Source organism: Myxine glutinosa, chromosome 2, assembly GCF_964187855.1.
Source record: "Myxine glutinosa chromosome 2, kmMyxGlut1.1, whole genome shotgun sequence".
Lineage (NCBI taxonomy): Eukaryota > Metazoa > Chordata > Myxini > Myxiniformes > Myxinidae > Myxine > Myxine glutinosa.
Window position 1 is genome coordinate 104,758,466 of NC_136262.1, and position 18,293 is coordinate 104,776,758.

At 42.1% G+C, this 18,293-nt stretch overlaps 1 protein-coding gene across 2 annotated transcripts in view; it reads right to left on the reverse strand.

Moving 5' to 3' along the window:
- Positions 1 to 1,562: 1,562 nt before the first annotated feature.
- Positions 1,563 to 18,293, reverse strand: part of CMTM7 (CKLF like MARVEL transmembrane domain containing 7) — a 46,602-nt gene continuing 29,871 nt past the window's right edge. The window contains exons 2-5 of one of the 2 annotated variants that reach the window (XM_068107577.2): positions 11,587 to 11,748; positions 11,397 to 11,495; positions 9,714 to 9,798; positions 1,563 to 5,010 (exon numbers count right to left, since the gene is read on the reverse strand). In XM_068107577.2, the coding sequence (XP_067963678.2) occupies positions 4,997 to 5,010; positions 9,714 to 9,798; positions 11,397 to 11,495; positions 11,587 to 11,748 (360 nt within the window). In that variant the 3' untranslated portion in view covers positions 1,563 to 4,996. The remainder of the gene's footprint in view (positions 5,011 to 9,713; positions 9,799 to 11,396; positions 11,496 to 11,586; positions 11,749 to 18,293) is intronic. The other variant, XM_068107578.2, reaches the window with a different exon arrangement.

Genomic DNA, 18,293 nt, shown 5'->3' on the forward strand with positions numbered 1-18,293 from the left:
CGTTAAAACACCCCAAATCCGTCTCTTTAAATCCCCAACTTCTTTCCTGAAATTCCTAGTCGTGTTCATTTCCTTTATACCGTGTACCCCTCCCTCCTCCCCCAGCCCTCCCCCTTCCACAGATCTACCGACGTCCTTGTTCTCTTCTGTTGTGCTTGTGTGCTTCCCTCTCTCTCCCCCTCATGTCTCCCGCTCCCTTAATTGCATGTTTTATGTGTCTGTGCATGTTTTCATGTGCAATGTGTTAGCTCTTACACGAGCCTCGATTCTGTGTACAAAGAAATAAAAGATAAAATAAAAACTACAACCGTTTTCCGATTCATGTTCAAACTAGACGCCACTCAGTAGAGCGCATACTCCCGCCGTGGGTGGCCGCTGCTGAGCCCTATCTTCCAATGGTAAAAAAAATTCTTCAAAAAATTCCTGGATCCGGAATAATATCCTGAGCTTCACCAAAAACTAATCAATTCTTCCTTATCCCAAGGGCAACCATCCCACCAACTTTCATCCAAATCCGTTCAGAACTTTTCCAGATTTTTTTTTCTTCTTTTTTTTGTATACAAGATCGAGGCTCGTGAAAGAGCTAACATTAATCACACAAAAAGTCAAACCGACACAAACCGACACATAAAACACAAAATAAGGGGAGCGGTAGACAAGTTGGGGAGAGAGGGGGAAGGACACAAACACCAACATTTGAGAGCAGGGACATCGAGAGAACTGTGGGAGGGAGAGGGCTTGGGGGGAGGGAGAGGACTTCCAGGAAAGAAGTTGGAATTTCGAAAAAGTGTATCTGGGGTGAATTAGCGGGGGTAGAAAAGATCAAAGTTTTGGATGGGGGAAGATAAGAGATGGTGGTGAACAGCTGTTTTAAAGACCTGGTGGTCCATGAAGCCACCAATCTCTCTGCGACGTGAGATTGACACGGCCAGAGATTCAGCTTCATCACAGAAGATTCAAATGTTTTCATGGCCTTGGTCTCATTGGCATCAAAATACAACTGAAAGGTGTGAGGCAGAGGTGTTGGTACAAAGGGCAGAGCAGTACTCCATCGAGTGGCGGATGACGGTCTAGTAAGTTGTTATAAGTTCAGATTTGCCACAAAAAGATAACACAATGGAGGATATCCAATCGGCAGCTGGCTTTGGAAGCTTGCCTAATGTGGTTTGCCGAAGAATGATGACTAGGCCCAAATGTTTGAAGGACTGAACCTCAAGAGGTTTGATAAGGAAGCAGATGGAAGTCGAAATAACGCTGTTCTTTATATTGTAGAACAGGGTTATCATACTTGAAATGGTCCATAAAAATCTATTTCAGGAATTGGGCTGAAATGCAACAGGCCTCAAAATCAATTACACCTATGAGGAAGCAGCTGAGTGGTGGAGCGGGTAAATCCTAGTTGCATTGCCCCATGGAGGGAAACTCCGCAACCTATGACGGAGCAGTGACCTTCCCTGCCCAGCATTGCTCTGTCGTGGACGATTTGTGCTCACCAACCCTAGGAGCCTCAACCACTACAATCTACACCGATACCATAATCCAAAAAAGGATGGACAGCAAAATACAGACAAAAATTTTAATAGTGACAAAAATACGAGGTAAAGTATCTGCTACACATTACTACCATAGCAGTGACACCTGCTGCAGGGATGCACATTCATATTCTCTAACACGTGGTGTCTGGTCAAGAATGCGGTACTTTGTGTTAGATTAAAGAACAAGTGTGATTGGCCGTCCTGGTGTATTAGAAAGTCATCGAAAGAAACCAAAGCAATTCATGAGGGATGAAAACCTGCAGCTTCCTCCTGGTTATGGATTATCAGACCAATAACTAGGCTGCTTATTACTCTCTCCTATTAAACTTAACTGTTCTTCTTTGAGAACAGCCAAGGAACTTGTTGACATCCAATTAACAAGAATGATGCTGGAAAAACAATTGTAAAGGATGTTTCCCTAAAGAATGCCTTTTTCCCCCGAAACGAATCGCGCGCTCACACATACCGCAATGTGAACGTACAAGTGATTATAATTAATTGTGGCAAGTTTCAACAACGCGTGCACTGCGAGGTGAAAAGTCTCCAAAAATATCTCAATTTTTTTTCTTTTTTCTCATTTTTTTTTTAGATATGACCGAAAAACTCGTCGCTCAAAGGATCGCCTGTGTCACGTTTAGAATTGCACGCAAGCTTTTTGCAGACACTCTCAGGCCCGTTAAGGCTGCACACACGTTTTCACAGCGTTGGCTTTGGGCGATGGCCTGGAAATTTGCCAGACGTCAATCCAGCGGAGAACCTTGGAGCCATTATGAAAGAGCGAGTTGAAGACCGCTTGTTGGATTTTTCGGAGAGCGAACAGTGTTCCCGTGACCGTTTATTGGATATAATCAACGAGGTCTTGGAAGGAATGAAAGGTGATACTGACCTCTTTTGCAATTTGTTGAGGTCGTTTCGAACGCATTTGAATCTTGTGAAAGCCGCTGGTGGAAAATCGATTAAAAATTATTAAAATCTGAGGTGTGCATCCGGTCGGAAAAAAAGGCATTCTTTAGGGAAACACCCTTTATACAACAAAAAGGTCGTTTCAAAAAATACATATAAAACAGGGCAGGATTAGGCCAAGTAAAACAAATTATTAGTTTCTCATCCCTGGCTGCTTCCTTTTGTTTTGATGGTTGTTATTTTCTGTCCAGATAAAAAATAAAATTCCTTTCTTTTTGTTGTGGGAGTCTGGAAGCCAGACCAATAATTATTTTGTGGTTCCTATAGGCCTAGAGCTCATGTGGATGAAATTGATCCATGTACATGTACATTAAGTTAGCTAGCTAGCTCCAGCAATATCGATCTCAAGAATGAAGAACTTTCTCAGTAGCTTTACCTGAGTTACTGACGAAGTAGAGTAGATCTGGGTCTTAAAATTGGCTTCACTTGTGCATGCATCCGGAAAGCCGGCAGGAAGTTTTTGAAGCCATGTTGAAGCTCCACGGAACCCAGACTCTGGGGGATATTTACAACGAATTTGCAAATGGGGAGTTCGACCAAGGATCGCCAATCAACGACAACTACCAGACAACTCAAACTCAGGTCATCAGTGGAAGTCCGCATGTATCTAGTACTGGTTCAGTACGTACAAGCGCACAGTACAGCAGACAGTTTCCACTGCTGCAGTAGATGTTGACATATCCGCGATATGACCAACGCCATTATTTAATGGTGTATGGATTGTGTGTTCTTGTTGTTTTTACCTCCTCCACCAAAGGTGGATGGAGGTTATGTTTTCACCCCTGTCTGTTTGTCTGTCTATGAACAAGATATCTCAAAATGTTGTGAATGGATTCGGACGAAATTTGGCAGAAAGGTAGCGTATGTGACGAGGACAAAATCTTCAGATTTTGGCGAAGATCCGGATTCGGATCCGGCTACTAGAATTTTTTATGTGATTCTTCACCATTGGGAGATAGGGCCAAAAACTATACATATAGCAGGATATCTCAAAAAGTTGTGCACGGATTTGGACGAAACTTGGTGAAGAGGTTGTTTGTGTGACAAGGAAGACTCGATTAAATTTTGGTGAAGATCTGAATATGGATTTGGATGTGAGATTTATTTAATTTTTGAAGTTATTTCTCACCATTGAGTGATAGGTCTAAACCCGATACATAGCACGATATCTCAAAAGGTTATGGACAGATTTGGACGAAACTTGGTGGACCGGTTGGGTGTGTGACAAGGACGAATATATTCGATTTTGGTGAAGATCTGAATATGGATTTGGATATGAGAATTATTTAATTTTTGAAGTGATTCTTCACCATTGAGAGATCGGGTGAAAAGCGATTATATAGCAGGATATTTAAAAAAGTTATGGACGAGTTATGACAAAACTTGGTGGATGAGCTGGTTCGGTGACAAGAAGAAGCTGATTAGAATTTGGTTCAGGTCCGAATCCAGATCCGGCCTATCGGTGGGATGCAAAACAAACTATTCAGCCTGGTGAAGGTCTGCACTCTCCTGGTGAAGTGCCATTCTAGTTGTTGTTGTTGTTGTTGTTGTTTGGCCTGGACAGTCATCTCAAACAAGCCCGCATAATGGGGACTGCCCAGAGATCCTCCACATCCAAGGTGGTGTACTCCGTCTTCACAAAGTCAGGACCACGACAGAGTTAGAGAAAGTGAGAGAGAAGAGTCAAGAAAGGGCCGGTCCATGGCGACCGATCGGCATTCTGACAGTGACCGCGCTGCCCTGACGAATCCGGGCATCAGGGGAAAATGGGGAAGATTTGGCACCCAACTTGCATTGGGGAGGGGGGTGTACAACCACCTCGAAGAGGCATCCCCGATATTTGTTGGGATGTGTGCTGATGGTTGTGCTAGTCTTTGTTCGGGTAGACTTCACCAAGTGGCGGCCATCTTGGAAAGAATATCAAAAATCTGGAAATCAACAAATAATATGGCCTCCTTCTTTTTGAAAAGCCTAGACGAGAAACCAATAACTTATTTCACATGGCCTTATAGATACAGAGGTGCAGATGAATGGATAGAGGGAATGAAAGGTATGGAGAATGTTGAAAAGACAAATAAGAGACGATATGCAAAGAGAAAGAGCAAATTCAATTGTCGACATTCAAACCAAATAAATGTTAGAATGAAGAATTCAAGTGACAAACAGCGGCACGCCATGACGATCTTTTTTTTTGTTTTATTACTTTATATTTTTTCATGAAAGCAATATACAAGGTGCGAGTTAGCTTTACAAATGCAAAACATACATCGAGGAATAGGTAAAAATGGACTCCACTATAGTGTTAGAAACAAAAGTTTGTCGAAATCCTGAGATAGGCGAAACGAGATTCAGGCACAAGTCGATTTGTGTTAACAAGGTGAACCTGACCAAAGACAAAAGGAAGGTGCAAATGGAAGGGACGTCCTTCCGGTGAAGAGTAGGCGATCTGACACAGAAACTGTGCATGGAATATGCTCGTCTTCTTCATCTGGAAGTGTTCAAACAGTTGCTGCTGTGAGGGAGGAGAGGAGAAGTGTTGAATTACAACTGCTATATATTGTTAGCCAAGCACACAGGGAAGGGGTTCCTGCACCTGTTCCCAAAAGTATGGGAAAGGCTCCTGTAACTGGTCGATGTCAGTGATTTTTTTTTTTTTTTTTGTATACTGAATCGAGGCTCGTGAAAGAGCTAACATTTACTTCACAAACAAATCAACCAGACAAACAAAATATATAAAAAGAGGGAGCGGAAAACAAGATGGGGAGAGAAGGGGAAGCACACAAACACAACATTTGAGAGCAGGGAGATGTGTGGAAGGGAGAGGGCTTGGGGGGAGGAGGCTTGGGAAGGGGGGGGGGGGGGCCCGTGTGTATTTGCGTACAGATCTACTTCAATATATATATACATATATATATATGTTATTCTCAAATCTACAGTAATCTATATACCACGCGAGGCTCGTATTGTCAAAAGCTGTCTCTTCGCCGTACGTAATGGCATGATTGTTCACTTAGAGTCTTAGAGCCTTAATAAAGCCAAATAGAGCATGACGTGAAAATCAAACTACATGTATGGAAGAGTCTCGGTTTAATGAATTAATAGGACAAATTCCGTCCAACAAATAGCGGTTTTTATGACCAGTCAGGCTGTAGCCACTGTAATGTAATGCTGTGTTCCGCGTCCATGTTTGTGGTTTACTTCCGTGCGTTGTGAGTGACCATATCCTCTTCCTGCTCGGATGGGATCGACGATGATCTCGCAAGAGCTTTGTTTTTTTCTGACACCATGCTTGTTATCCAATTTGAAGTGGGCGACACAGATGTAACGTAACGTGACCTTTGCCTTTATGAATAAAGCGGTATCCCGCACTAAATGGTGTCAGAAGTGGGATAAGAGCCCACGCCTCCACGAGGATACTACAATTTTATACCATCGGGGAAACGGAAAGATCAAACCATTGCAAGCCAGGTCGGAAAGTTTTATGCCGCTTAAGGAATGTTCTTCACCCAAATAGTTGGAATACAGCCAAAAGATTCTTCCTCCAGTGGGTAGCCAAAAATGTCGAATGGTTGTGCTTTGTCTGATGAGAGCGGGACAATTTCCACACTGCAGAAGGAACCATGTTCATCGAAGAAGTTAGTTAATGATGTAAAGGTTAACGAAGAAGGTTAACGAAGAAGTAAAGTTAATGTTAGTTAATGATGATGTAAGGATCCTTCATCAGGTGGCATTACAAAAATTAAATAATAAAACATCTGGAGTGGTGGGGGGGTTTGAGGGGGGGATATGCACACCACAGGAGGAATCACAATCCAAGCCAATGATTTACAACATAAGGGGCTCGCAGAATAGCCTACAGGTATACAATGGACTCACACCTGAGCGGTCTAGTCTGGGTTCCAATTGGCGACGCAGCTGTAAACTATCACCCTGGTGCTTCGTACACAGGTGAATCAATGTATTAAATGTCCATTGGAAGGACGTTAATCCAGGTGTCCCATGTCATGGCGGCATTGATTTATTGGTGGACGTTAAGGTTATATACAGTCATAGACTTTCCCTGGATGACCCTCAAGGAGGTTTGAAGACTTGGGGCTGTTAAAAGTAGAACTAGAGGAGGGGCTTGAAACATAAAGGGTTTCTAATACCTATATGATGGGCAGTGAAAAAAACAAATAATGTATTGCTGTTTTGCTTTATGCAGCTAGAGAGAAAATGTGACGTCACACTACACAATATACAGGTAAGTGAAGTAAGAAGACAAACTGCAAAAGTTATACAGACTTGGTCTTCTTCTTCATATGCAGCATAAAACTGCATGGTAGAATCATTGCCTGAGGGCATGGCTGTGCCACGACGCAATGCCCTCTGCGGTTAGGGCAGGAATTTGGAATTTGTTCAGGGTGCCGGCGATAACTCGCCTACTCTTCGCGAAGAACTCCTTGGGATCCAATTATAACATCCACCAGCTAATGCTAGCAGACATGACACCCAGTTTAACGTCCATCCGAGAGACGGTGCACGCATTGATGAATCTCCCTGCCTGTGAAACACCAGGATGACAGTTTATAGCTGGTTCCGGAATCGAACCTAGGCTAGACAGCTTAGAGGCGAGTGTGGGTGCCAGGCAACATGGAATCGCTTCGCTGGTGGGAATATTAAGAGAGGAGGGAGAGAGAGAGAGGAGAGGGAGGGTGACTGGGGCGTGAGTGGAGATGGGGGAGGAAAGGGAAGGGGACTGGGGCATGAGTGGGGAGGGGGAGGAAAGGGAGAGGGACTGGGGCGTGAGTGGGGAGGGGGGAGGAAAGGGAGGGGGACAGGGAAGGGGTTGTTGACGGACAGTCAGATACAGGCCGAGACCAAACTCCTTTTATATATCCGAAAATGCGGAAATAGCTCCTGCGGATCAATTCCTTTTACACCGAATGTGTCCAGTGACATTACATGATGGCGTGCTTTCATCTCTCCCAACAACTTGATGAAGTAGAGCTCGCAGCTGTGGTGGTGTCTTCAGTGCTCACAACCTGTACCAAGTCGGTCTGGGCATAATGCACCTGTACTTTATTCCCTCCACCACCGAAGGTGGATGCAGGTTATGTTTTCACCCTGTCTAGTTGTTTGTTTGTGAACAGGATATCTATCTCAAAAAGTTGTGGACGGATTCTCACTGAACTTGGTGAACGAGTTGGTTTGGTGACGAGAACAAGCCGATTCGATTTTGGTTCAGGTCCGAATCCAGATCCGGCCTGTCAGTGGGATAGAAAACGTAAACTGTTCACCAGGTGGAGGTTTGCGCATTACCGAGTGTCGTTCTTTGTATCCTATTGGGTAGGCCTCACAGTGACCATAAAGAGCAAAACTTTCTTGTTTAAACTTGTTCAAAACAGTTCCTTTGTAAATATAACCATCATCCGTGATGCTGGCACCTTTAACACCTTCCTCCAACAAATATATCTGAAAGTTGCAAGTGTGTCAAAAGGCACCATTTGAAAACTAGGAGAGTGGGAGAGGCATTTGAAGCTGCAAAACGCGTTGGACCTGGGGGAATGTTTGATTATTTATTTATTTTTTCTCTTCCTTCCGACATAAAAACTACCTTTCCCTTCTCCTCTTGTCCTGGCATGATGCCACAGCCGAGCCACAGGAAATGCTTTGGGCATGAGGAAGTACCGTCAGCGCACTGCGATGTCTGCTAGATTTACTTCATTTTTTTTCCTCTTACTTCAGCCAATCCACTGATAATTGAAACAGATATGACACGCATTGAAGTTATTTTAGACTTTATCTTTAAACCAGTGACCAGTATGATGAGGAATAAAGATTTTAAATCATTGCCAATCAAATAAGTTAACCCCCAACATATATATTAATAACTATAACAGCACTCGGTAATGCGCAAACCTCCATCAGGTTGAGCAGTTTATGTTTTGTATCCCACTGATAGGCCGGATCTGGATTCAGACCTGAACCAAAATCTAATCGGCTTGTTCTTGTCACCTAACCAACTCATCCACCAAGTTTAGTCAGAATCCGTCCACAACTTTTTGAGATATCCTGCTATGTATCGTTTTTGGCCCGATCACCCAATGGTGAAGAATCACTTTGAAAATTAAATAATTCTCATATCCGAATCCATATTCAGATCTTCCACAAAACCGAATCGAATCGTCCTTGTCAGACACCCAACCTGTCTACCAAGTTTCGTCCAAATCCATCCAAAACTTTTTGAGATATCCTGCTATATATCGTTTTTGGCCCGATCACCCAATGGTGAAGAATCACTTTGAAAATTAAATAATTATCATATCCGAATCCATATTCAGATCTTCCCCAAAACCGAATCGAATCGTCCTTGTCAGACACCCAACCGGTCCACCAAGTTTCGTCCAAATCCGTCCACACCTTTTTGAGATTTCCTGCTATGCATAGTTTTTGGCCCGATCTCCCAATGGTGAAGAATCACTTAAAATTCTAGTAGCCGGATCCGAATCCGGATCTTCACCAAAATCTAATCATTTCGTCCTTGTCACATCCGCTACATAATCTACCAAATTTCGTCCGAATCCGTCCACAACTTTTTGAGATATCTTGTTCACAAACAAACACAGGGGTGAAAACATCACCTCCATACACCTTCGGTGGCGGAGGTAACAATAAACGTTCAAACCATTTCAAACGTGGTGTCTGTCATCAGTTTCGTTATTGTTGCACACACACAGATTGCACTTTCTTTGAGACCACCCAGCTGCAGGTTTACATGTAGCTGTACTATAATCTATGCTCGCCATGACCTCGGATATAATTATCAGGCCTAAAAAATTACTGGCACTTTCTGTGCACAGAAACAGATTCCGGAGTATTAAAACAAGTCATCCAGGAAGCTTGTGTTGACACAACCAGTTAGTAAAGGTGCATTATGTATTGCAAAGGCCTGTTTATTTGGGGACCTGTTTATTTGGCTATTAGAAGAGAATTTTAGCAATTTTATGTAGCTTGCCCACCAGGCGATATAATGTTTTTGGGAAACGTTTGCCAAAATTGAACCAATTGAGATCTTAAACTTGCATGAAGTTCAGATAACACTCAAGTCTGTTGAGAGGTTGAGGGATCTGCAAAGAAGGGTCAACTGGAAGTGAGAATTGTACAGCATAGCGGTGCTAAAAATGAGCAAGACAATGAAAAGTCTGGGGTCTTCGGAGAAAGCCGATAACTAACCAGGCTGAGAAGAAGGAGTGCGCCACATGGAGAAGGCAAGCCAGCCATTATAAGTAAATGCAACTGTCGCCATGAAACCAAATATCTGTGGTAGGGATGAGGGATGTGGTACAGAAAAGGGGAAAGAGGAATTATGGAGAGGCTGAAGTGCACACAGCAAAGGCAATGGAACTCCACATGAAGGATCACAATATATCATAAAATCACAATATATCCAGGAAGCGAGGATATATTGATAAATTTCTGACAATATATCAGAAAATCACAATATATCCCCCACCTATAGTATCCACTGTACACGCTTATGTCCTGCTGTGTGTACTACATGCTAAAATTTGTAAACATGCATTTTCGGCATTGGTATACAAGTATAGCGGCATTGGTAATTTGACACTTGTGAAATATTAATTTAAATTAGCCATATCAATTGTACACCGCTGTGGCATTTTGGTATTTTTGATTTATTGATTAATCAATTAATCGATTAATTATTTAATTATTCGATTAATGACTTAATTAATTACTTTTTAAGTTACAGATTCGGAAGAAACGGTGGTGGTTTAGATATTCTAGTAGCCAATTGATTAATAATTTAATTATTTTACGATTATTACTTATTTATTTTCATTATTGATCACTTATTTATTTTCTTTCTTATCTGGCCAATATCTCAGGCACCTTTTGAGCTAGAAAGCTGATATTCGGACACGACAATGACCAAGTGATGTGGTTATTAAGGATATTTTTTGATTTACTCATTAATCAATTAATCGATTAATTAATTAATTATTAATTAGTGAATTAATCAACTAAGTAATTTTTTTTTCGATTAATCACTTATTTAATAAATTTTCAAAAAGATACAACTTTGGATAAAACTGGTGGTTGAGGTATGCTATTAGCCAATTGATTAAGAATTTTTTTTGCGATTATTATTTATTGGTTTGAATTATGCAATCGCCAAATGTGCTCGGCAATACCGTGCTAGAAGATATGTTATTTATTTATTTGGCATGGGGGTGGTGTACTTTGAATGTATCTGCAAATTAGCAACACAACAAGTGTTGAGGAAAATGAGTTCATAGGCCTACCATTACTGGATACTTTGTATTTACATTGTTGTCATGATTCTGTGGGTACCTTATTTTTGTGTGTATATCCCTAACTTGTTTGTGCTGTAATAAGCTCTGATATGTAAGTTATTCTTGCTTTGTATAATGTCAGTTCTTCAATAAATCTTTTCACAACATTTCAGTCTCTTTGTCCATCGTCAAACGTACCGCTTAGGTGAAATATAACATAAAAGCCCATTAAATATTTTACTAAGAAATATTTCATTGTCAAAAATTAGTTGCTTGGTCCAGAAAATGTGGGAATTGAGCCCAAGTTCATTAAAATATGTCAATGAGACAATAATATCTGGCAATGTTGGGTCTCGGCGCCATCTTCGACGCCATCTTGAATTTGAGCATGTAAAAAATTTTTTTTATTACATACAATTTTTTTTTTAATTCTGCATTTAAATGGAATATAAAAATGCATGTTTGCAAATTTTAACATGAAATGCACACGGAAGTGTTTTTTTTTCTTCTATTTCTATCTTCTATTTACTACTGCAACTTACAAACAAATTGCATTCTTTACTCTCATTCAATTCAATGTTACACCCATTGAAGAACTTACCAGCCCAACGATGAAAACAGCATATCCCCCAGTGTTGGCGGCAAGTGTTATAGAAGCGGTCAACACAAAGATGGTGCCGATGACGTAAAAAATCAGCTCCTACCACAAACACAGAGCATCAATACGAACAATGTCCAAGAACCAGAATGAAGATGAAAGTGAGGATAGAAAAAAATTAAACAAAACTTACAGTAAGGGGCCAGTGGATGAAGGTGACACGTTTGGGCACACGGAAGAAGTAGAGTAAAAAAAAGATCAGCGCCATGAAGAACCACCAGATCATTGCAGATTGGAAATAAGTATTTCCAAACGCATGAGTTGCCACACACAGGAACGCGATCATCAACAGCACCTGTGAAATGACACAACATTCTTAGTTATTTTGCCTCCGCCATATTGGGCCTCTTGAGGATTTTTTTTTTCTTTGACTCTCTCATGGATGATTTCGAGCCAAAAACAGAGATGATCAAAAAAAGAGGAAAATTAGAGTCAAACTAGATATCCGCAATTACAAGGCGATCGCCATGGGTAACCCCCACCGAGCTTGTCGATTGTATGTGACTTCCATTGGCCTGCGATCCATTGATGGCACATTTTGTTTGGACCACCGAATGACCTTGACCTTCAACATTTAGGGATAGAGTGTAAATTAAAAAAACGGGTCCCCTTCTAAAATCCATCCGTAAAACTCAACACCATGAAAATTGGAGAAAAATTATTCAAGTTATGATCAAAAAGGTGTTTTTTGTTAATTAGGTCACATCCAAAAAGGTGAAGGATACAAATCAAATATCAGGTGCACACTTCAAGGCAGGTACACTTACAGTATGATGAAGAACATCTTTCCTTTGAGAATCCGCATTCGGCAAAATTGAGCGATGACGGAAAATTATGCGTTATTTTTCTCAGACCACCATTTGACCTTGACCTTTACATCAGAGGGATGTCATGTAATTAGGTGTAAATGCGCCTTGCTCTAAGGTCTAGGCTATCTAGAGAGAGCAATTTCGTTCCGATCAGCCAAACCATAGTCGAGTTATGGTGAAAAATGTTAAAATGGCAACAATTGGGTTACGACCTTAAAATGTTCAAAATTCAAGGTCAAATTTTTTTTTTGCAACCTCTCGTAATTTTGATGAATTGATGAAAAATTTAATTCCGAAAGTCCCAACCGGCTCCTAATTATAACTCGGACGTTGGCAAAAAAAGGAAGAAAAACCTAAATGTTGGTTTCGTATTCCTAGGGGTCTTAGAAACTATGTGGCACCATTAAAATTGGGGACACTAATTGTCGAAACAAACCCTATAAAAGCTAAAGTCTTCCCAGATCCTACAGGGGGAGGCTTAATTAAGCATTCACACAGGATCAAGATCCTTCAAGAACCAGACATAATACGGTCTGACTAATTATAAACCAGTACAGACCGGGCAGGAAATGTGGCTGAAAGATACTTATCCTGGGTCAAATATGCTCGTCCAAGCAATTTCTACCAAAAAAATAAACTTGGTTATCTTGTACTGACGTTTCTATTTGAGAAAACTGATTGTATCATACGCACGTTGAGTGCTTGGTTGGTGTTTGTGAGTCTACGATGAGCGGAGCAAGCCAGGCGCAAAGGTAGAAAAGAAAAGGGAGACAAAAGGATGCAAAGAAAGAAGAAAAGGGGAAGAGCGAGGACGCTCCTGGTACCATTAAACTTGCCATAAAACGAGATTGTAAACAGTGCATTCAGTGTTTGATGTGGGCAATGCCAGAGATGGTGGCGCAAGGGTTGAGTCTTTCCTACCGGAAACGTAGCGAGGCTGAACACCTGAGTGAAGATTGCGATTGATAGGATGAGGGAAAGGATCATGGGTTTGCAGGACTTCTCAGGGTGTGGAAGATTTGTTGATGAAAGTTGATCGCGTTTGTGGAGAGAGTCTGCCGCTGGTGCGGGCGGTGATGGCTTTGGGGACGTTGTGGGTGGAGTGGCTGCGGGCGGCGGTGGCGGTGCTTTGGGTGTGGTGCTGTGGGTGTGGTGCTGTGGGTGTGGTGTTGCCGGGTGGAAATGAGGCCAGGGGGATGCTTTTTGTCGGTGATGAAACTTAAATATGAGGATTCTTTATTCCACAGATTTTTGTGTTATTTCACAGGTGCAGGTGTGAGGGATATTGAAGGAAGGTTGAGTGATGTTGTGTTAGGTCATGGTAGGATTACGTTCATTGTGATACATGTAGGAGTACACGATATAAGGAAAATGTACTTGGAAAATTTCAAAAATCAGGATGTTGGTAGATGACCGAAAGAAATGGTTGTGATGACAATTTTTCCAGAATCCTTCTGGGAATTGGAAAGGGAACTAAATTTACGAGTAGAGGCACTGCTCAGATGTCAACCTGTGGATGAAATAATGGTGCAGGCAGCAAGATTTTGTGTTTAAGGAGCATGGGAATCGCTTCACGGTCAAATGGAGTCTTTTTGGAGTCATGGCTATTTGCTAAACAGAAATGGGGCAGCAGGGATTGCAGAAAAGATTGAAGGCCTTTCTAGGCGAGAGAGGTGTGTAGAGGATATAAAGGCAACTGATGGAACTGCAACTGATGATGTGATTGGTAAGTTCAGGCCACAAAAATATTACAAGAGGAGAAGTTATTATAAAGAAATGAAATACAAATGTCAAGAGTTTCAAGAATAAATTGGAAGACCTTGAAGCTAAAGTAAACAGTGAGGTGTATGATATAATTGCAGTAAGAGAGACTATGTTTAATGAGACTAATTGGAGGACTTTAAGGATACAGGAAGTATAGTTTATTATTATTATTTATAGAAATCACCCCAAACAAGGTATGAAGCCACTCTAGGTAAAGGGCTAAGGGAAGATCAGAGAAAGATAAGGATAAAGCAAAACAAAATACAAATAAATAAAGAAAAAATAAGAAAACATCCAAGACCTAGGAAGTAGCAGAAGTCAGGTAAGATGCAATTAAACCTCAAAAATGGAGGAAGTAGAATTGACATTCCTCTTGAAGCTGAGTGGATCGTAGGATAATGGGAAGCACATTACAGGTGGTGAATTCCAGAGCGAGACAGCACGAGCAATAAAACGATCTGCATAGCCTTTCGTTCTGCACTTTGGATCAGCTATAGTGTATGGGTGTGCGGAGATGGCGAACCGAGTCTTGCGTCCAAACACTCGTATGGGAGGAACCAAGTTAGAACGTCCAACAGAACATTTGCCATGAAAATATCTGTAGGACAAACCAAGAGTGGCAATCGACCTACGGTGAGAGAGTGGTTGAAGAGTTGAACCCATCTTCACACAAAACAGGTTGACGATGCGTTTCTGGAGCCGATCAAGTAAAGATAAGTGGCAGGCTGGTGCTCCAGCCCAAATGTGGCAAAAGTACTCCATGAGGGGACGTATAGTTTTCTTATACAGGTACAAAACACCTCAGGAGGTAAATACCTCTGCGCTCGATAAAGACAACCAACTCGTTTGGAAGCGGACTTATCAACACCAGAAATGTACTTATCCCAACGGAGGTTGGAGGAGATGTGCAGACCAAGAAGACAAAGCTCAGATTATTCTGGTAAGATTGAAGACCTCATGTGCACAGAGGGGAAAGACCTGCTTCGAGGGCGAGATCACCGAGATGTGATCAGAAAGAGAAAATTGGAGAAGGTGTAGCAATCTGGGTAAAGGACAGCATTGTATGGAGAGAAAGGGATGACATCAAGGAGGGAATTAATGTGGAGGATTTTTTTTGGACAGAGATTGGAAGAATAGGAAGATACTTGTCGGATGCATTTATAGGGCTCCTGGTATGGAGTGAAGAGCAGGAAAGAGGTGGATGTGAATAATTCAGAAAGGCAAGTGGAACCTGAAGAGGGTTGATGTTTGAGGATTAAAATTTGCCAGGGGTAGACTGGGTCCAGGAAGAGCTAGGAAAAGAGCAGGGCAGGATTTTTTAGATCTAGTCCAACATTGCTTTTCAACCCAGTTTGTATAAAAGCCGACGAGCAGAAGTGTAGTGTTGGACCTTTTTTAAACCTTTGACAAGTCGCAGGCCTACAATAGCTTCATGTGGTTGTTGTCATGATTCTTGATGGGGGCAGATTTTTGAAATGTGCACCCATTGGTCGTCATGCTTTTCTGGTGGGCCTAAGTTATATGCACCCACACACATTCGCCATGACTCCACGCACCATTGCACCCAGATGAAATAATATGGCCGCCATCTTGGTTTTCTGGTGTGCTAAGTTACTCACGACGAGGAACCCAGAAAAAACGAATCAATGTCAAATAAAAATTACGAGCACTGGGCCACTACTGGCAAGGTTTAATCAAGCGTGTCATCACACACGGTCCACGCTTCCCTAAAAAAAATAGTATTACGGAATTTTTGAATGCCCTCATATTGGATTTAGACAATCCGTGACAGTGTGACAAATCAGCTAATTCTGATATAACCGTGGCAGAGGCTGACATGGACGAGGTGTCGAGTAAATATTTTAATAGCGCATTAAATGTGTTTCCCAATCGCGCTGCTCGTCTTTAAAGAGAGCTCTAAATACGCATTTCCCAATCGGCCCCTTACCGGATATTGTCGCATATTGTGACCACAGTGTGGTAATTCTTGCTAAGTAATGATTACAATATTGTGGAAGAGGTGGAGTAGGAAAGCATTTTGAGATAAGCGACCAACACAGAGTGTGTACGACGATACTGTTGAGATTTGGAGTTCAGGATAGTAGTTTAAGGTTGGCCATTTGAGGAAGACAAGCAATGAGGGTATAAGAAGAGTGTTAGGTGCTATAGATTTGGATAATCTAATGAGTGGGAGGGTCTACATCAGAAAAATGGGCAACCTTCATGGAGCAAATGTGTACGGTGTATATTCCAGTGAGGTGTACAGCTCGAGGCAAAAATAGGCCAGAGTGGTCAAAATCAATTGTTCTCTTAGAAGGAACTGCAAGGCAGAGGATGTTAGGCCCATCAAAGCCTGTCCTAGCAATACTAACCTATGGTTGATTGCCCATTCTGTATCCTTTTAAATGTTGAGCGACAAGCAAGGAAACAGCACATACCATTTTTAAAGCCAGGGTTTAAACCACCGAGCGCCCAGACTTAAATTGGACGCTCATAAACGTTACACCAACGAGTGGACACTCCATCCATTGGTTGATCAAAGAGGAAAGGAGTGCTCTTCATGACAAGCAGAAAGCATTTACTTTAGGTATTCCAAAAGTATTCAATATAATAACAAGGCATCCATCAAGTACATAAGTGGTATCGAAAAGGTTAACTGTGGGCCCCTTGAGGAACAGCACAGGGAGATGGGTTGGTGATGAAAGCGAGATGGCGGGCTTACTAAATCATTATTTTGCTTCAACGTTGACACAACGTCAGAGGAATTACAAGGAGCTGAGGGTATCTATCTCAGAGGTGAGCAAGGCCTTTTAGAGCTAATCCAGGTAAGAGTGGAGGGTGTGAAGAAGCTGTTAGGAAAGCTCCTGGCGGACAGATAATCATAATATGCATCCAAGAGTATTGAGGGAGGTCGGATAGCAGATAAGTGAGTGTGATGTTAGCGGATATTTTTTAACAGCTTACTGGAGTTAGGACAGGTGCCAGAGGATTGAAGAATAGCAATTTATGTAACACTTCTATTTTTAAAAGGGCCCAGAGAGAAGTAGACCTGTTAGTTTGACTTAAGTTGTGGGGAAGATGTTGAACACGCTAATTAGGGAAGAAATAGGGAACCAATTTAATAAATGAAAAATATTGAAAGAGAGTCACGATATATTTAATAAAGGGAGATCGCGTTTACCAAGTTTACTGGAGTTCTAGGCTGGCAGCATGTCTTAGGGGTACGTATACTCCTCTAAGCTGTCTAGCCTGGGTTCAAATCACGGCCCAGCCATAAACTGTCATCCTGGTGTTTCTCAGGCAGGGTGAATCATCAATGTGTGCAATCCCTAGGATGGATGTGAAACTGTACGTCATAACTACCGACATTAGTTGGTGGACTTTTCAGACCCCACAGTGTCCTTTGTGAAGAGTAAGGTGAGTTATCCCCAGAACCATGAACAAGTTCCAAATTCCTGCCATGACTTCCTGAGTCATAGTGGTTTGTGCCTTTTTCTCAGGAGTGTCTTCCGTCTGGCCACTCTCCAATAAAGCCTAGATTTGTAGAGTGCTGCAGAAACTGTTGTCCTTCCATCAGATTCTCCCATCACAGCCAAGGAACTCTGTAGTTCTGTCAGAGTGGTCATTGGGTTCTTGGTCACCTTCCTGACCAAGGTCTTTCTTGCCCTGTTGCTCAGTGTGGTCAGGCGGCCAGCTCTTGGAAGGGTCTAGGTCATTCCATATTCTTTCCATTTCCTAACGATGGAGCTCACTGTGTTCTTGGGAACTTTCAACACTCTAGAAGTTGTTTTATACCCTTTCTCAGATATATGCCTCCTCACAATTATATCTCTGAGTTCTACAGACAGTTGTTGGACTTTAGGATAGAGGTTCTGCTCTGACATGCACTGTTAAAGGCGTTTCTTTCTAAATCATGTCCCATCAATTGAATCCTCCCCGATTGTGACTACCACTTTGATCGTAGCGGGGTGGCTTGCATGCTCCTGTGACCCTTTAGACTATACTGGTGGGAGCTTTGCTCCTGGTAGGTCTTACCTAGCCAGGCAGGGCAACTGGTAGGAGCCAGACTAAGAGTAGTCACACATTTTTAAGGGTGGGAAAAAAAATTCAGCTTGGTCTAGTCGCCTTCATTAGTCGTTTGGATATGGACACCTGGCAGGACTAAAACAAGACCTGTTAAAGGGCGGAGGAGCTCCCTGTGAGCCAACGGCCATCCATATCTAGTGCCCAACTGTGTCTGTGGACGTCCTCCTGCAGTCGGGTTATC